Below are 20474 nucleotides of genomic sequence, written 5' to 3' on the forward strand. Positions count from 1 at the left end.
ATATGAAGAATAAAGAAAGATGTAATATTTCAGGAAACAGAACATGACTGTAAGAAGAAATACATCAGTGTTGTGACTCAGTTACATTTCTAATACAAAAACCTAAGCCCAACAGAAACATAAATAAGGGTACAACAGAAGTGAATGCTGATATTTTGATTAGACAATCTCAATAGCAATTAGAAAATATTATTGGAGTACACCCTTTAAACACTGCTTATATAAAATGAAAGCACAGAGAGCAAAGGATTTTCAGAATATTAGGCAGATGTAGCTGCTGTTATTCAGGGAAAACAATACAGTAATGTTAAAACCCTGGGCATACTTTCGTTGCTATGTATATTTTCTTGTAAGTAACCGGTGTTAAAAGATACTTCCCACAGTGACTATCCACTATCACCTAGTCCTGTTTCAGCTCAGGCACATGGCCACAATAAAGAAATAATTAATTCCTTACCTTTTTTTTTTTTTTGCAAGATCAGGCACTAATTGAGCAGGTGGTGAGCCAGAGTACCCAGAACCACAGTCGGCCCCGGCCAGTCAGAGGGGCCGCTGGGACATAATTAGGGATTGCTGAGCACACAGATCATGCAATTGATTCTCCCTTTTCCCTCCTGCTGAGCACTGACCTCCCGCTCTACAGTGATGGTAAAGGCTGTTCTACATCTCAGGCTGCTCTCAGCATACCATAAACAAAGAGGTCCTGACACCTTGTGCTCATTAAAGTTTCCAAAATGTTTTTAGATGAGGAGCGTAAATCCAATCCCAATTCATAAATTTGTATTCTGTTTGTCTGGATTCACCTGCAAATTCATTTAGACCAAATATTACTCTATTCCCTGCTGTGAGCTGGGCAATTCTGTTGCACTTGTACAGTTGCTGGTAGCTTTTGAACAGCTGCATTGTTCCACCCTAGAAATGGCTGCATTTTGCTATACCCTGCGGAGGAGAGGAAGGACTGGGAGCGCGCCATTCCTTTCCTGCCCAAACCCTTTTAAACATCACTGGCAACTGGTGAGTCCACGATGACAGACCGTTTTGTCTTTATGATCCCTAACTCCCCCAAAGAGTGGACAAAAATCAACCACCACGGAGGGCATTCATTGCCTACCTTGGAAAGTTTTGGTAAAGTTTATTGGCATATTTGCAAAGCAAAAAAAATATATTTAGGGAAGAAAAATTATATGCAAGTGAAAGAGTATTTAATGCTATTGTTTGCCTATGAGAGACTCTGGGTCTTGTGAAAAGGGCACTTGCCTTAAAGCCAAGGTCCTGATTTCCTGTTAGGTTGGTCCCTGCTAGCTAAAACCACTTTCTTTCCCTGAAACAGTAGACCAGAAATGATTATAAAATGCTTTATGGTCCTCCACACATGGTAAGTTCTATGCAAGTCAGGCATTACAAAAGCAATGCTTTGGAAAACTGACTGTGGCTGCTTTCTCTAAAAAAGTCTTTCTGGCTAGTTCAAGCCTCTGGATTTTTCAGTATCTGCAGACTGAGGCTCCTCTGCTTACTCTCACTAATTGTTGCTATTTTTGATTTCTAATGAAATCAACATTCTGGCAACTCGATCTGGAACATTTACAGGAGATAGATACAGTGTTCTGAGAAAACTGCTGTGACGTTTCACTTGGGGAATTTAATTATCTTTTTAAATTAATTTAGTACTGTCTAAGATGCATGAGAGTGGAAGATTGCACTACCAGTTGTTAAAGAAAAAAAAAATAAGACTTGATTACCCTGCTGTAATTGCTACATAACAAACTGTAACATAAAAACAAAGATGAGAACTTCTTATAATCTGATGAATAATGTATGATATATAAAGCACTGTGAATAAACATTAAGCCATCAGTTTGAGAAAGGACAGCAGAAAGTTATACAACCCTTTCTGTGTTTGCTTGCTGAATGTATGGAATTTCTCAAACTTAGACATATTTCACTTCTACATTCAAAAGCATCTGAAGTACCTTTACTTTTATTGTCTTTCATTTTACATTTCCTGCTCGTGTATAAATTTTCTGATATGTTAGTGGAGTCTTGCTGTAGAAGAGTACTCAAATAAGGTTACTATCATAAAAAAAAAAAAGTAACTTTGAGTTAACTCTTCATAGCAACCTAGCTATTTGATTGATTTACTCCGTTGTCTGTTTTCTCTCTTTGTCCAGTTAATAACACAGCTGTATTTCAGCCAGTGGTGGTGATCATTCAACACACTGTGAGTACAGTCCTACTGTTAGTATAATTGATTGTCTACTGCAACTCATATGATATTATGTCCTTACTCTGATCAGTTGGTATAACAAGCAGGGTAAGTTGGTTTCTGTTCATTAGTGCTGACAAATACTCGTAACTGTTGGGTGAATCTGTTGCGTAAGAAAAACAGCTCTGCAAAATCACCCTGAAATTACTTAAGATGCAAATACTTTTATGTTCATTCACACTCACATTCACTGTGCTTCTGCTTTACACCACCATTAATGCAGAAGTAAAAAATCTTCTACCTGAGCATGGAAAAATAGTAGAGGTACTACGTACCAGTAAACCATCTCTGTCATTTGCAAGAAATATTGGCACTGATTGCAAGAGTATTTTTCAAAATACTGGTTTTGTGCTATTTGGATACCTTTACTATAAACTAATTGATGCTTTCTCCATCATCAACAAAAATAAACATCAGAATTAAAGAAAATCATAATTAAATTTTTTAAAAATCCGTCACAGTATTTGTATATGACAGTTGCCACAAAGGGAGAGGAGATGCAGCTGGCATGAAAATAACTAAGGAAAGGAGCAAAATTCTACATCACGCTTGGTGTCACAGCACGCATACTAGATTTGCTCTGTGGAGGCACAAAAAACATGTTCAGGATTTTCAGACATTGGCAGTTGTCTAGGAATCGGCCCGATCCATGCCAACACCAGCTAAGCAGTAGGTTATCACCAAAAGCAGAAGCCTGTACCAAAGACAGAGGGAGCTGAGAAGTCTGGAAACTGGCTCCTGTCAGGAAGATGCAGCGCAACAGTCAAGGATGGAAGATCAGCAGGGGTTAAACACCAAGGTGTTTTTGAAGGGCAGACTTTTCTAATATAGTCTGCTCCATTAGGAAAGGAATTAGTTATGAAAGCAGAGAGTTGGAATTCTTGTTCCTCTAGCCAGGGATGAAGATACCTGGATTGCTTTTTAATCTATTGAAGTTATTTGCATGGGGGGTAAGATTTCATGCAGGGAGGTCCCTTTTGTATCATCTTTGTTGTTACTGTTTCTCTGGTAAGAACAGAACCATCCAGAGGCAAAGAGCGGGCAATGCTGTCAGCCTTACATAGACGCAACTGGATGCCATAGCAACTTCTTATGCACTGTCCTTTTGCTAGAGGCTGTAGTCCAAACCACCAACATCGGACTTGCTGGGGCAGACACTGAACAAAGTACTTCGCTGTATTTGTGAGGTGAGTGTTAGAAACTGCTTTACAATTCTTACAGCTTATTTTGTAGCACAGAGGAAAGAACAGGGTACTGCAGGAGGATGCAAACTATCAAACTACAGAGATTTTCAGAAATTCAAGCAGACTTCACAAGGTTACACTGTGTAGTGGCTACTTTCCCCATTTTACAGACCCAGACCAAAAATTAAATGACAATTTTCAAGTGTAAAAAGGGAACCTAAGCTTCCCAAGACCCATACTGTACTATAACTCAGTTGTTCCCCTGCTTCTCCCATTCTTGTTTTCAGTACTAATAAATTCAATCTTATGAGCCTTCCAAGCGACAAACAATACCTGCTTTAAACTGCAATGCAAAAATAGTTCATTTTTATGCTGGACTGTGGCCGTGCATGTAATCAGTCACTGAGCTCTTTAAAAGGAACAGGTCAAAGGGAGTTAATCACTTTTATTCTAACTAATAAGAAAAAAAATTTAAACGATGAAATTTGAAGCAGGTGAGTATTCATCAGACTGTCCTGGGTTCAGCTGGGATAGGGTTAATTTTCAGGAGAAGCTGGTTGGGCTGACCCAAACCTGCCAATCAAATGGGATATTTGATACCATGTGAGGTCACGCTCAGTATTTAAGTGGGGGAGCTGGCTGAAGCATGGGGATTTGCTACTTGAGAGTAAGCTGAGCATTGTGCAGTGAGAACATTGCATGCTGTATATTCTTTTTACCAGTATTATTGTTGTTATTTTCTTCTCCCTTTGCCATTCTGTTAAACTGCTTTTATCACAACCCACGAGTTTTGCCTTTTCTTTCTGCTTTGCCTCCCCATCCCACCGCAGGGGCAGGGGAGGAATGAGAGAGCAGCTGTGTGGTTCTTTGTTGCCAGCTGAGGCTAAACAATGACAAGACTAATGTTAAATCTTTAAGATCTCTTCAATCTTCAGTTCCACATTACACCATCATTTCAAAATTTAGTAGGCTATAGCTCAGCTATGATTAAAATACAGTTTCAAACTGAGTATGGTATGGTTAGTCTTGATTCATTTCACATCAGAAGAGTTTAGCATGGGATATTTATTTAGCCCAAGAAATAGGCATGAAATGTTTGCGCTGGGTTCTTTCAGTAGGAAGAGGGAAGATCATAAAAGCTGACTGTCTAAGATGAGCAGATAGATAAAAGGTGTTACTTAACTGCTACCTTTAAATGACAATTCAAAGAGCAGAGTGAAGCATTATGGCAGAAGCGAGGAACACAGAACACTTACTTACATGCACATTCCATTCAAGACCCAAAAACTATTGCACAGAAGATAAATTTTGATTCCTGTAAGCTCTATTAAGAATGTGATGCAACCTTTCCTTTGCCAAAACACAGTGATAAGTAAGAACAGCAGTGGAATGACACCTGGAAACATGAATTCTAGTCCAAACCCTGACTTCAGGATTTACAAGAAATAGCTGGTTATTCCAGAGTCACAAACATTTTTTTTCCATGTTCACAAATCTTGCAGTGAAAGTGTTTTACTTTTTCCTCACCACAAAATCTTGGGGAGCGTATATAGCTATTCTGCATATTGATTTCTGGGCACGTTCTGAAATCCTTGCCTTTTCATATAACTTACTGACCCCTTTCCCAAGACCCCTTTGGGTGCTTGCAGACTACCTGTACTTCTGAATTGCCTGACCCATACAAAGGAGTGGGAGAAAGAAAGGAAGCTCCTATTGTAGTGTGCAGCTGGGATATGGTGGGGCTATGTGTGCACACCTGGAATCTCAAAAAACTTTGAGAGTCCAGGAAGAAAAAAAAGTCTACTTCTCTTCAGCCAGTAGCTCAGGAAGGTATTTCCTGAGTAACTGGGACTGGCTGTGGTAGGAACAGGTAGGACAAATACCAGAGACATATGAGTTCTCTTCTCCAGACTCTTGGATTCTTACTCAAGTTACCCATACATTTTTAGTCATTGTATTTAAAGGTGGCAGGTCTTTGATTACAAGAGGGCCTGTGATACGTTGCCACCAAGGCATACGCTTAGAGAGCAGATCTTCATTAATCTACATCCTGTCATGGTGAATTATGGAGTTACAGGGGAACTCCCTCTGCATGAATTCCTACTTATTGTGTTGTCAATCAGTAATGCTCAAGGATACCAACTTTGTTTCTGTGTTTTGGAGGAAAGTGGCTTCTTTCATCTGTTTTTTTTTTTTTCCACAACAGAGCCTAAAACTATAATGATAAAGCCATTACAAGCATCTAGGATGGCACCCAGTAATGGAAGTGCTGAGAAATACTCTCCTTGTAGTGGCATGGCAAACTTCACATTTTTAGCTGACTTACGTTTTCTTCTTAGTGAAGCATATATAAATGCTGGCAGTGTGTCCTAACAAGCACACCTGTCAAATTCCAATGCCTGTTACTAACTGCATATGCTATCAGCTCAGGACTCACAGAGAGATACTTTAACTTCATTACAAAATGCATGATTGTGACTATTGCTAAGTCTACCATTAAGAGGAACAGAGTTCTTGTTCCTCTGCACAGGCTACCTGCATTAAGGAACTTTTGCTTGTGGCTAGAGTTACTATTTCTCATCCTACTAAGAACACAACAGGGAACAAAGAGGTAGGGGCAGGATAAACAGGCAAAAGTTTGACTCTTGCTAAATGTCTAAAACTTTGTTAACCTTACCTGAGCTGGCGTGGAGGCAAGGTAATTTGTTTCCAGAAGAGAACAACAGCGAATTACTTTCCCCTTCAAGAGAAGCTTGGCTGAGCTCTGTCCTGCCTTACCCTTTACAGTTGGCAGATCGTAGACGGAGTTTTTCAGAATGTGACAGTGCAACCCTTTGTATTTCCACTTAGAGAAAGAATTATCTCAGGTTCTAGAACATGACCAGATTTATTCTATATTTCTGAGAAAGTGGTTTCTCACACGAGATTTGGTACATTTCTCTGCTTCTTCCACCACATTCGATTTGCCAGTCTTGAACTTGGGGAAAAAACCAAAGCAGGATTAGTTATAAAATTCCAACCCATCACACAGTACCTAGGCTAATAATCCACATAAGGGATTAAAATTTCAAGCCTTTACTGGTGAGGAACTGCTCATGCCTCTTATGTGTGGGCAGAGCTTTCTCGTCTGGCCTTAGCGGTAGCTAACAATTATCTATGATTTGTATTTTTAATTTCTTTTCCCTAAGAACTTGGTATTACTGGTTTTCAGTACCTTTACCACTCCATGTCTGTACTTTCACTCAGCAAACCCTCTTCAGCTGGCAGTGCACTGCAAAGTTCCTCATGCAATCAAAACATCTGGATTCTATTAATTTCTCTCGCAGGACAAGAGAAATTGGATGGGAAAAATGAAGAGCAATCAGCTTTAATGAATGTTAGCTGGAGCCATGCATTTGAACACTCCATCAATATATTTCATTCACTTTGTCATTTTATACCTTTTTCGAAAATTGAATCCTTTCCATGCGGCTCTGTTCCTTGTTGCTGCTGAAGTCAGGAGAACAAAAATTAAGGGTAGGAATTAAGAAGAAATATATTTTTCTACTTCTGTAAGGTTTGGGGAAAATGATGTTTAGCTTTGCCTTCAAAATTTGCTTTTACCTTATGCAACTACTGAGTTGTACTACTACGAAATCAGGAATGTTATTAGGTAATGATTTGTGACAATAACATATGCTATGTTGCCTTACACTATCCAGCTCACAGAAGCCACTTAATAAAAGATCTAATTTGAAGGAATATATTAGAAGAGGCCACATTCACTTCATTTAGAAGAGATTGTGTGTCATGTTTTCTTAAGTGGCACGGCTGTGATTTTATCTTTTGTTCCATGTGGGTTTTTATCATGTAATTAACAAACAAACAAAAAAGCACTGTCATGTTTTTCCCCCCCCCCCCGCTGATTCTCCCATTTGGCTAAATTGCGTAGATTCTTAAATTGTTTACAGATGATAGAGTTATAATGTACTAGAAAGCTGTTAAAATAGGCATTTTTAGGGAAATAGCTTATGTTGATTTTACGTGAAAAAATCAGATGGGAAAAGAAAATGAAATGCGTAAAAAGAAGGAAATCAGACCATCTGGGTATTTACAGCAGTAAAATGCTGCCCATAAATTAGAGATCATGATATCCCCTTTCCCTCCCTCTCTTCCTCATTACTAAGGAATGGGTGGAAAGGTTTGCATTTTTAAAGAATCCACAGACCTGGGATACTATTGTAGGAAACTGTAAGTGAAATGACAGCTTTTATTTTATTGCTGAATGAAAGATGAACATACGTCTTCTTTCTTCTCACATTTGTAGAATGTCTTCTGAACTCAGCTACAGAACTACTTGATTTAAATTAGATTTTAGATAAATCCATTTCTAGTAAAACTGTTCAGAATCATAAATGATTATTAAAATAAGAAGAGAAAATATATGGACAAATGACAGTAGATGAGGGAAATAAAATTACGAAGTAGTCACTGAGACCACACAGAGCTTTAAAGGAATTCAAGGCTGAAATAGCTGACTCTTACTTAAAACTGTTACCTGAGATTAGGGAGCACTGTTTTTTAGCAAAAGTGTTCCAAGAGATATTCAGAAAACAAGCCTGTCGACCCGCTATCTATGCAAAACAAATAGGTAGAAACTATAATATGGAACAGCAGACATCTGGATAAATATGACTTATCTGGGAAGAGTTAAAAAGGTTTTCATAAAAGGAAGTCCTGCCTCACAAACATACGGCAGTCCTTTGAGGGGATCAAAAAACACGTGGATAAGGGTGATCTGATTGATCTTGGATTTACAGAAGGCTTTCAACAAATTCCTTCACCAAAGGCTTTTAAGAAAACTAAGCAGCCATACCATAACATGGCTTAGAAGTATGAGGTGATACACATTGGGGAAAAAAACATCAATTCACATATAAAACAATGAGCTTTGAACTGACTATCACCAGGCAAGATTTTAAGATTTTAAATATGGTTCAATGACAACATCAACTCAGCAGCATCTGAAAAAGCAGGTCAGGTGTTAGCAATGTTGGGTTTAGCAACTAGAGAACAAAATTGATGATATAATCATGTTATTGTATAAATATCAACTTCGTCTGCAGCCTGAAGACTGTGTGGCATTCCAAGCCCCAGTCTCAAAAACGATATAGAACTATAGAGGAGGTAGAGAAAGGCAATGACGATAATGAAAAGTATGAGACAGCTTCTGTATAAAGAATGACTAATTATTCTGTTCTTCTTCCCTTGAGAAAAGATGACTGATACGGGTATGTAAGAGGCCTATAAAGTAAATGCCTGGAAAGTGTGGCTGGGGATTGCTTGGCCACAGTTTCCTCTGACCCAAGCAGCAGCGGACATCCAATGCATCTGTAGGATCCAGAATCAGAGAAGAAAAGGTCATTCTTTATGTCACAATGTAGTTAGGGAAGACTTCCTACAATAAGCTACAGATACTAAAAGTTATGTGGGCTCAAGAGGAAACCACATGGAAAAGTTCATGGAAGAGAAATTCAGAACTGTTACGAAGTACAGAGGAACTGCATCCAGCCGAGGAAGTTTTTGAGTGGAAGTTGCTGGAGGCCATCTGAGGAGAGTAGTGTGCATTTTCCATATTCTTAATCTTTTTCCTAAGCAACAATTTTCCACCTGCTATCAAAGACAACATTGCAGGGTAGATGGCCTCACTTTGGTCTAAGTATGGCTATTCTTAGTTTATAACAGCTCATCAAGGCTAATGTACTAGATTTTTTGACTGGCAGTTCTTTAAAGCAGATGAGCAGGTGACGGTCTGACCTAGAAATTTTTTCATCCAGATCTCATCATAGAAGATCAGATTCAAGCCAAAGCTTTACCTGTATTTGGGCACAGATAGGTATTGGGTGAGTTCTGGCATTTACCATTTGCCAAGTTTATAAAGTTTTTTTTTGTGACATAAAATTTTTATCAGTGGTTGCCTAGTATTGGATCTTTAGGTTTTAGTGAAATGATGCAGATGGTGGCAGTGGTTAAGTGGCTGTGGTTGCCATTAGCTTTAAATATTTCAGAGCATTTAAAAAATTATCTCAGAATTTATGCAATTTATTTATGCTATAGAGACCACAGAGACCAAAACGTAATAAATCCCATGAATGACTCCACTTTTATCATGATGTCCAGTTTCTGACCAGCATTTAGAAATCCCAAAGGATGCATAGAATGTACAACAAGATAAGACTAGTATTAAAAAGCAAGATATGTTGCGGCATAAGCATTTAAGAAAGTCATATAAGGCAAATGGGAGCTGTTAATGCCTATGGAGTATTATTTGTTAGATTAGGGCATAGGAAGCTGTGGGTCTCCCCATCATGGGAAGTTTAGTTACAGACTTCAAATTCTTTTCTTACTGCAGAGCAAGCAACAAATTCTCTCTCAAAAAAAAAAAAAAAAGGCAGCAGTTTGTTTGGAATTTTTGTTATAAACCCCCCTCAACATACTGACTAGAAAAAAGTTACTTTTCCTGTCTTTGTTCTCCTGTCAGGACAACAATTCTTGCCAGTACAAGCAGAGAGTCCTATATCAGTTTAAATGTACCAGGTTTAAATGTCCGCAAAGCTTTATCATTATACTGCTCTACTCCTAGTTTAAAGATTTTGATGGTTTTTGTTTCTTTTTTTTAAATATCACATTCTTTTCACAACTTCTTCTGGACTAATTAGTACCACACAATATATATACAAAGCAGAAACATAAAGAATTTTGCTTTGGAGAGCAGAGATCTTACAGCACCAATGATATCAGCTATTGTTGCCACTACTTCCACAAGACGATTTAAATTCTAGAGCACCATGTAGAGATCATAGATGAGAAGCCAGCAGAACACTAAGCAAACACTAAAGTGTTCAACTTTAAGAATCACAAAATCTAGCTCACAATGTTGTAGACAACTGTTAATTTCACTTTTAAGAGAAATTTCTCTAATGTTTTACGTGGTGATTTTAGCCAAAACCATTGGCACAATTTTGCTATGTCTTTTGCTATGACACAATCAGATTTCAGTTGATTCTCTCTGCTCTTTTGCCTTAAGAATCTCAAATAGATGGTGGGGGATGGTGGGGGATTAACTTCAAGGAACACCAACTACTGATACTTCAGTAGCTGTGCAGAGACATTTCATCTATGCTGTACAACAAAAGCAAACAGACCCTGGTCTTCTGACGGGTTATTTTTTCAGCTGAGCAATGACTAATCAAGATTGTTCTGTTTTATCATTTTACACTGTTCTGTTATATGATCAAAGGAGACAGAAGCATCTCTATCTAGTAAAAATTCCCCTCAAATACATGACCATCCAAATGGAGGAGTGTTTCTCTTTAATTTGTTTTGTACAGTAAGTATATGAAGAAGTTCAGAAACAGAGATTGGATTTGATTATTCCTTTTTACCAAAATGATAAAAGAGAGCCTAACACAAGCTCAAAACACCCTAACAGTAATTGAACATACAAATTTCATCATAAATGTATAAGATTTGAAGGGCTGATAATTATGTGATTCATTTTCCTAAAATAAAATGAATTTTTGTATTTACCAGAGTGTCATAGGGCATTTTTTGCAGCTATATACTTAAGAATTTTATCATCATAAAAGTATCTATAAAAATATGCATCATTAGGCGAAACGGAGAGAATTTTGTCTAAAGCAAGATTCTGCCTCACGAAAGACTAAAAAGCTGTCTGCTCTAGCAACAAATCAACATTGCACAAGGTAATAAGCAGCAGTTAGCCACCTTGAACTCAGTTGTTTTAAATGAGGCGTCTTCCCTCAGAGGTTGTCTAGGAAAGTTCCTTTAAAGACATTCCCTTTTTGAGTATGGCTTCTCTGATAGCGTTTTCCTGAAGTATTTAATTATACAGCAAGCTGTGCTTGTTTTGCTTCTCCAGAGCCTTTGACTTGTGGTCAATAAAGACAGCACTCTTCCTCCCACTGAATCCTGATATTTAGAGTGACATTTTCCTCTGTTTGATCAGGGAGCTTGTCTCCACCCAGTTTTTTGGTTACCTTCCAGTCTTCAGAGGCCTGATGAAGGGCTCAAGCCCCTAGAAGCCTGTCTACTTTTCCCAGCCATAATGTTTCAGTTTAACAGAAGATCCTGTCTCTACCCTGATATTTTGCCTCATGGCCTTTAAAGAACATTGCTGTAGTCTAAGGAAGCATCACTCCAGGGACACTGAACTGACAGACATGCAGGCTTAGGTTTAAAGTCTCAACGATTACCAGCTACTTAGATGCAAAGTCGTATAACTTCAAGGCCGAGTGTTTCCTGTTGTCCTGACATCTCTGAAGACCTAGAAACAGCCGACCGAAAACACTTTGTACAGGCACCTCAGTGGAATTCAGGCTGTGGGAATCTGATATCAACCTCCAGCAACCTGGGTCTCAAAGCAAGAGGTGTTTGTTTCAGAATCTAGTCTAGCCATTAAAGATGTTTCTGCTTACGTGCCGAACACTGTCCTTCAGAAACAGCTTAATTCACAACGCAATGTGATGTAAGCCAAGCTAACTGACTTTGGGCTGAGTTGAGCAGGAGCGCTTTCGCTGTCAGTTGTTGACACTCAGCTAGGGGAATACTTATCCCTTGCTGAAGAACAGTCACCTCCTAAACCACTCCAACTAGACTTGGAGGAGTTCTCCTGTTTAAAGCCTGCATTACCCCAAGTCAGTAACAGGTCTTGTAAAGCAGTGGCAAACTGACTTCCCACTGAATCTTTTTTTTTTTTTTTTAATGCTTGTAGTAAGGTTCCCCTTAATTGACATAATGCAAATCATCCATTGATAGCATCAGTAGAGAGATCTGATACTTCATTCCACTAATCCTCTTCCCCTCTCTGGTAGGAATGGCAACAGGCTGCATAAGAACAGGTATTATTAGGGTCCAGTAATAATTCAGGTCATCGCTAAATAGCAGTGCATTTTAAACTATACTGAGGCTAGAGAGAACCAGCAAAAGAAACAATTCCAAGACAGGGAAATTATAAAGCTTTTCTTTTTTTTTGTTTTTTGTTTTTTTTTTTTGCATACCTGAAGTGCTGGAGAAAGTGCATGCAGGGTAGAGATGAAAATCATAAACCTAGTTCAATCTAAGTGTATCAGTTATTCAGAGGATGTAAATGATGTTTCACTCAAGATTCTGCTTTCTTCTTTGTTTGGAATATGAACGCAAGAAACGGATAAATTAGAGTTTAAAATGTCTGGCACCATTTACTAAAGTAAACCTATGTCCTAAATTGTCACTGGGAAATGTACACTTTTTTTTGCTGTTGTTTTGATTTAGCTGTCACAAGAATCGTGCTTAAATACAGCCTTTTCTGCCTCATGGCCGAGTCTCTTTGTGTGCATTTCCTCAACGTTACTTACTGTACTTTGAAGGTGGGCTGAGCGTAGAAATCTGACGAAAGAGTGGGCTGTGCCCTTGGTCCGAGGGAGCTCTTACATTCTTCTGAATGACTACATTTGCTAGTGCAGTACACAGCAGCAGCAACAGTGTGGTGCTCTGGGTCTCCAGCTCTGCCTGGCAGGCAAATCTCCGGCTCGCTGAACATCTGCGAGGCAAATATTTCATGTTCTTCTGTAAATGAATGCTGCCTAACTGCACCAGGAAAATGGGCACAGGGGATTACCTCTGCATTGCTATGAGCGGAGGGGCACCTTGGGGCTTTAGATTGCAAGGTGGCAAGGAGCAAAAGCAGCCTTTGCAAATCGCCAAGGTAGGATCATGAGAAAAAGATGTTATCGGTGTTTTGTGAACACGAGTGCAGAGACTAGGTTGTTTAAATATATACTGTTGCCAGTGAAATGGTTGGTGTGGGTCTTATTGTGATGCTTGTTTGAATTTGCTAACCTGTTTTGCAGAGATTCTACAGGTGCTGATTAAGTTTGTTTCAATAAAAAGGAATGATTGCTTTTTGGTAGCTTGCAAGTATTGCAAACATTTTCTTAAATGTTAAAGGTTTGGAATTGTGAAATGATACATGCCTTTCAGCTCCTGTTCGATTCGCTGTGCTTCTGAATGCACCCAGCATATCGCAAAACTGAATCTCATACTAGGAAATGCTATTTCAGTCATCTATTTATGATACTTTTTCTACTCTAGGCATAGAATAAATACAGCTTTATCATGAGAAAATGTTCTTACTATTTTGGGAATCCTGGAAAGCATTACGCTGAGTTATCTTTGCTTTTGGAAAGTTATCCAGTCTTAGAAGAAGCTTTAATAGATGCCAAACATTCCCTCTTATGCTTCATGAGCAACACTGAAAATTACTGAACACTTCATAAATTATTTTCATGTATAAAGTGAGAGCAAATCAGACATTAAAAATTAGAATAAATAAAAAAATAAATAAAAAATAAGAAAAGGTAATCCCGAATTGCAAAAGAAAAAGTTTAAAAGTAGTTTTGTTAAAAATCAGTACTCACTGCATTGCAACAGCTTCTCCACTGCTGCAACAATGAAGATTTGTCACAGTTATTCAGGGTTATGTAACTCTATGGAGCTGCAGTCTGTTCTCCTAGACAAGAGGGACAAATTTTGTCCAGACCTCCGAGGTCAGCAAAACACCACTGGGTGAAATGATACTGGGACTGATCATCGTACAATGAATTCTGCCTTGTTAAATTGAGGGAGAGAGATTAAAAATTATCTTATTACCTTTTCGTATCTTGGTAATCCAGTACATTGAGTGTTAATTTTTCTGTGCTTTGCGAGAGTATTTTATATCAGTAGTTTAACTATTTGAGCTCTAACTTTCTTAAGCTGTCAATATATTTATTAATTAGTTAAATCCAATTTACTGGATCAGTTAAGTTTTCACACACAGCAGAAACAGCAAGTCTACCTCATTTTATAAAAGAAGGTCCTTTTAGTTCCTCTGTCAAGAAAAGAACATCTTTCACTACTATTTTCAGTGATTTCCAGCCCATAATATTAATCGTATTCAGTAACAGAGCTATGATTTATTGAGTGTATGTATATTTTTTTTCATTTCTGTTAAGTTTTTTGTTTTTATATTTCGCAAAACTTTATCGTGTTTAAATTTTTTTCCTACCGATGGGCAACTCTTGCTTTGCAAATAAAGCCACTGATAATAGATGACAGTGGAATCCTGCCATCTAGTGAAAACTTGTAGCTAGAACTTAAAAAATTGTGAGTAATGGTAAACGGCAAGTGGCCTGCATTACACAAAACCAAAAGTAAAAAGCACAGTAGTTTGAACACAAGATTCTGATTAAGCTTTAGTTCTCCTGATAAAAATCGGCTATACAGATACTTTTGGTTATATTCACATCCTAGACTGTGGCACTTCTGAGTTCTGCTTTACCACTAAAATTTGGGACTTGAGAATGAGATACACGGTAACAGTTGTGCCTTACTTTTAATGGGAATATCCACCAGTAAAACAGATCTAAATTTAGAAAAAAAAATAAGATTTATATTTAGAAAATAAAAATCAGAGAAACATTAGTTTGTTTTCTTGCAAATGAACCCAATCAAAAGGCCACGTAATCCAATACTTCAGAACACCCTTTGTACGAGTACATGCGTACCAGCATATAAAAGTGTTATGAGCATGGTGGATTGGGTGCTTTATGAGTTCCAGATCATTCATTTCTCCACGCTCAGGAGTTGGTCAGGATCAGCAGGATTTGAAAATTGACACTAGTATCTGGCTGAAAACCTGAAACCTAGAGCTGCCAGGCCACAGCTTTCTTTGGGACTCACGCTGTCGGCAGGCTTCGCCGTCCTCCCCGGGGAGCCTGGGCTCTCTCAGAGGCCCGCAGACATGGGTCTCCAGGTCAGGCACCGCCGTCGGGTTGAGGCACAGCGAGGTGGGGGGTCTGCAGCTACACTATGCGTGACCCTTTTTGGGGAGAGGCAATGTTTCCAGCTTTTATTCTGCTATCCATGAAAACGGAATCTAGTAACTTATGAAAGAGTAAAGAATTACCCAACTAGTGCACAGTAATTTTCCTACTGGCTCCAAAACCCAAAGGCTGTGTTTCCTATACACAATAAAAAACTGGTTTGGGTTTGGTTTTTTTTCAGTTTAAGGTTCAGCTTCTCCACTGGTGCATACTAATGTAGCTCCACGGAACCAGTGGGTCATTGGCAACTGACACCAATCAAGATTTTGTTGGAAATGTGTATTTTTGGTTCTGGTGTCTCAGCTTGCAGGAGCTGGGAAAGCTGCAGAGGGGCTGCTGGCCTGGCTGCCGGCACAACCTGCTCACAGTGTAGCCCTGGACTGCTGCAGAGGGAAGCACACTCAGGCCATGGTCATGAGCAGAGCAGTGGTTATGATACAGATCTAAAGGGGAGGGGGATGTGAAACGGGGGGAAATGAGATAATCCATGAAAATATGGCAGGATACAAAAATCCCATATTCACACTTATCTACCCTTTTGATAAAGGAAACATACTGTTTTTAAAGCTAATGAAATAAGTCACTGCACCTCACTGCCAGAAGCAACTTTTACCAGCTTGTTTTATGCCTTTTAAAATATTGGTTTATTACATTTACAAAAAAATATGTAAACCTCCCCCTATTGCTAGTTGCCTAACTATTAAAGCATATATGAAAGTAGCATTTCCGCTAAAATAAATGAGAGTTTTGCCTGTAGTATAAAGTATTGTCTTCCACGATCACGCAGTGTTAACAAAGAGATAGAGACAGACCTTTTGCCTTCCCAAGAAATATCTCAGTATTTTTTTCTCACCAGCACATAAAATAGGAAATTTTTGTCAGCAAGTAATTTTACAACCATTAAATTACACTTGAGTCATTTCAGTAACTTGTTAAATGTGAGATTGCAACAAATGGGTTTTTTTAAAGTATCACAGAGTATCATTTTATTTGTCCATTTTTAACTCTTATTCAAAATGTAAATTTTGAAAACATTTGACCCGTTTTCTCTAGAGGCATACAAACTGCTTAACATTCCTCTTCCTCCCAACCCTAGCTGTGTACATCAACTTACTCTGTTATGTCCATTAATGTTGTAAATACTTCCTAAAAAATTATTTTCAGTTAAAAAGCATTTGCATATTCTATATACTGTCCACATATCCCATAACGACTTTTAAAAAAATCCATTTTAAATACTGTGTCAAAAGGCACTGTTTTAAGAAGGATGTCTAATAAATGAATGTTATTAAAAACAAAAAAAAGATAATCAGGAGTATAAATCTAAGGAAAACAGTGGTGGTATCAGTTGTGCTGTGTATACATCAAGACACTAAACCATGTCAGTATTGCATTGTAGGACAGCGTTCCCAAAGCAGGAGACTGCTGGGAAATCTCAGTACAACAGTGACCCTAGATGGCTAAGAATTCAACATATATAAGAGTAAAGTGACACGTGATATCCTTTCTATTTCCACTGTGAGATATAGGAAAGAATGCTTTTTTAATGAATATAATAGATTTTTCCCTTGTAAATTTCTTTGCAGTTTTTAATTTAAAATATATAAAAACTGAATGTACAAAATGATGGATTATTTTCTTGACTAGCACTTGAAAGAAAGTCCTGTGAGTTTTTCTGCTAATACTTCACAATACTAACTATGTTATATATAATGAAGCTATATCCTTTAAGAAGCATTTCTTTTGCAACAGGTAATTTAGTGGAGTTGTCCTATAGATGATTCAGATTTATAACTCAACAATGATGTAACTCCATTAAATCATCTGGTTACAATAGAGGTACATTATTCTCAGCACATTTGTTACCTACACCAAACAGCAATTTGATGAACTCATTGTTTGTATCTGTCAAAGTCTTGCTAACTTAAGTTTGGGAACTTAACTGAATAGTTCTAGGATTCCAGGGTGGTAAGCTCCATGACTCAGACCTCTAAGCAGTTCAAAGGAAATTCAGTCCTCTTTTTCCTATCAGTATTCTAAAAGTAAACAGATAATTAAAAATCCATCTGATCAATTGTGTTGTAGGTTTTCACACTGAGACATTGAGGAAACTAATGGGTTTGGGACAAGGTGCCTCACTTGTTACTGAGTTCAGATCACGTCAGTTCCAAAGTACCCTGGTCTATATGTAGTATATACTGGTATATTTCTACATATATACATCTCAGCAAGAAAGATGTCTTCAAAGGGGACCAAGTTGTCCTATTTTATATTTATGAGAGCATTCATCTTGGTCTCTCCCTTATTCATCAGTGATAGAACAATATGTAGTTGCATATGGAGAAACACACAGTGATTTTTTTTTTAAGTGCTGACAGGTTTTATGTACGTTTTCAGCAACTTTTTTTCAACTAAAATTTTAGAAAAATAAAATAGTAGCATTTCCCTTCCTTTAGTTTCTACCATGCCAGTTTGCCAGTGCATAACTACAATTATAACACCTATCCTCTCAAATGCCAAGTTATTTCAAAGAACTTTATGGATATTTTGAAACTCTTAGCAATATGATTTTGCACCCTGATAATTTTTGCTCTACTACAGACATTTTCTTATGTCCAAACATGCCGAGTATCATGCAATTTTCCATTGTCTTGTATATGTTACCTATATCCCTAATTGATCCTATGAAACATTTTCATAATTCGGGTTTCAAATCCATCAGACTCAACTAGGCTGCATGCAAAATTGCTACAGTTTGTGACTGTTTTGCCAATTTCTGAATAGACTTCTGCTGCTGCTGCACAAATAGTAGTTTTACCTTTGGCTCAGTAATGACACGTGACAACTGGCTGCCTGCTCATTTTAGACTTGCGTGCTTGTTCATCAAAACACTCAGATTTCAATTCAAGTCTCAGTTTCACCATTTTGGATTCATTGGAACCTGAAACTGAAAGTGAAATTCAAAGACATGGGGACAACCTGAACCAACAGTGTGAAAAGTTGATGTCTGAATATGATTACTTAATGCCAGATGTGTACAGAGGTGGGCTCTGTTGTGGTAGTTCGACTTTCTCCCTGAACTTTTCCGAAATCCTTGACACATGCAGAACCCCAAGAGGCTTTCATCAAGTTGACCTTTACACATAGTCTAGTAGGAAAAAAACAAAAAAGGATAAGACATGTTAGCACAGCTATGTTTTTGACACTGAGGTAAGGCAAAGCATGTCACTGTCACCTAAATGAGAGGTATGTTAGCAGACGGTTGGTCCATCCACAAAGTATATCAAAGCTGCTGGATTTAAGGAAACTTTCTCAAGTTCCTGACATTCTCTTACATTGTCACCATTGGCAAACACTCACACTTCCAGGAAGGAAAACTAGGTTAGTAAAAGCTGAAATTGTGGTCACTACATTCTAGTTGAGACATGATAAATATAGCTGTGTTATACCTGTGCTCCTGGCTCATTTCAGTGCTAAGTAAGTCACACAGCTGAGTACAAACCATCAGTTGCTGAAGCAGTGGCTTTTTGCTCCCCTGCTTGCCTCTGCACTGCTGAACTAAGAGCACCATCCTCCTAGTAAGATGAAGGTAAGAGACTGTTATGTGTTTCAGCTCATCTCCAGGTGATATTAAAACTCATCCTGGAGTTGGAGTTGGTGCTTTGGTGCTGCCTGCTTCTGAAAATATACTTGTTAATGCATAGTCAAATAGCATTTTACTGTACGCTACTGTGTTTGAGATGAAGATGCTCAGCATGCTGTGTAATGGCTCAGTACTGAGCTAACATGACCCTGCTGACCTTTCTCTATTTGTATGAATTGAAATTTTAAACAGAATTTGAATACAACCTTATGAATTAGCAACAGACAGAGCAAGCCATGTTTAAAACATGCTAGTTGAACTTTGGCAGCAAAGGAGGAGAGTTTAGAGGTAACCTACATGATTTTAAACACAACTTGCCTTACTTGGACTGTATTTAAAACTATTTGTTTAAATTTGCTATCTAATACATTTCCAAACATAGTTTGTTTTTGCAGCCTGGACAAACTCTTATTCTCAATTTCACTCTCCAGACCATCTGACACAGCCGGTATTTGCTGATATTCAGAAAACCCTGTAAGGCATATTTACATATTCTTTCACACAAGGAGTTATGTAGAAAATTGTGGGTTTATCTTTTCTGGACAGGATTTTGAGTCCATCACAAGCCTTAACCCAATTTAATAACCAATACATTTTTTTTACATGTTTAGATGACATAGTTCAGCTTCTGGAAGAAGCTGGGCTTTATAGAGGTTAGGTTAATTTATTTTGAAGAACAAGGGAACAAATTAAAGTTCCCAACCTCTAACTAAAATAGACCACTGTTAAATAACTCTGTACCTGAAAATCTGCCATTGCTAGTTCGGAAAATAATGAGGAAAAAAAATTCATACACCTTTACCAGCAAAGGCTTATATGTAATTCCAAAGGCCGGGGTCCATGTTTTCTAGTTTCAAACTTTTGCATTCCAGCTATTGTGCCAGCAGAAATGTTTAGTATTGAAGTCCCATCTAGTTGTTTAAAAACTGGAGGCTGAGCGAGCAGATGATCGTATACCCTGTTTTGGATATACAGAATTACATACCAAGCTGGTTTTGGCATGCTTTCCACAGTATTTAGGCAAATACAAGCACGCTTTGGATACATGGTAGGATTCATTTGTGTTTGTTTCCAATAGATACTTTCCAACTCTCATGCTAGGAGAGTTTTCAATGGAATAGAATGAACAACATAATTCACACTGATTTAAACTAAACAAACTAAAAAAACCCAGTGTATTCCTACTAAATTAGATTAGCTGCTTTGCATAGAGCTTTGCTGCACTTTTTAGTTTCTTTGCTGGAAACATTTAAAATATACTGCATGACATTATTATGTTTCATTGTTCTGTATTTTCTGCCATTGCATTCTTCTTATGAATGTGAATGCAATAGTAAGACTTTTGGCCAAGTTCACATTAAAATATCACAACAGGAAATGTTGTTTAGAAAGCCTTTTAGGATTGTGTCAGATTGTTTGAGAGGATACCGCAAGCAATTTGTGCATATCATGGAAGGGCTTTCTTCCAAATACAGAACTCA

At 38.0% G+C, this 20474-nt stretch overlaps 2 protein-coding genes across 4 annotated transcripts in view; one reads left to right on the top strand and one right to left on the bottom strand.

Moving 5' to 3' along the window:
* SEC24D (SEC24 homolog D, COPII component) overlaps positions 1 to 20474 on the bottom strand; it is a 232051-nt gene that overhangs the window by 60135 nt on the left and 151442 nt on the right. The window lies entirely within an intron of this gene.
* Positions 12965 to 20474, top strand: part of SYNPO2 (synaptopodin 2) — a 98996-nt gene continuing 91486 nt past the window's right edge. Inside the window, exon 1 of one of the 2 annotated variants that reach the window (XM_009936484.2) lies at positions 12965 to 13192. In XM_009936484.2, coding sequence (XP_009934786.2) covers positions 13064 to 13192 — 129 coding nt within the window. In that variant the 5' untranslated portion in view covers positions 12965 to 13063. The remainder of the gene's footprint in view (positions 13193 to 20474) is intronic. The other variant, XM_075420894.1, reaches the window with a different exon arrangement.

This window comes from Opisthocomus hoazin, chromosome 5, assembly GCF_030867145.1.
Source record: "Opisthocomus hoazin isolate bOpiHoa1 chromosome 5, bOpiHoa1.hap1, whole genome shotgun sequence".
NCBI lineage: Eukaryota > Metazoa > Chordata > Aves > Opisthocomiformes > Opisthocomidae > Opisthocomus > Opisthocomus hoazin.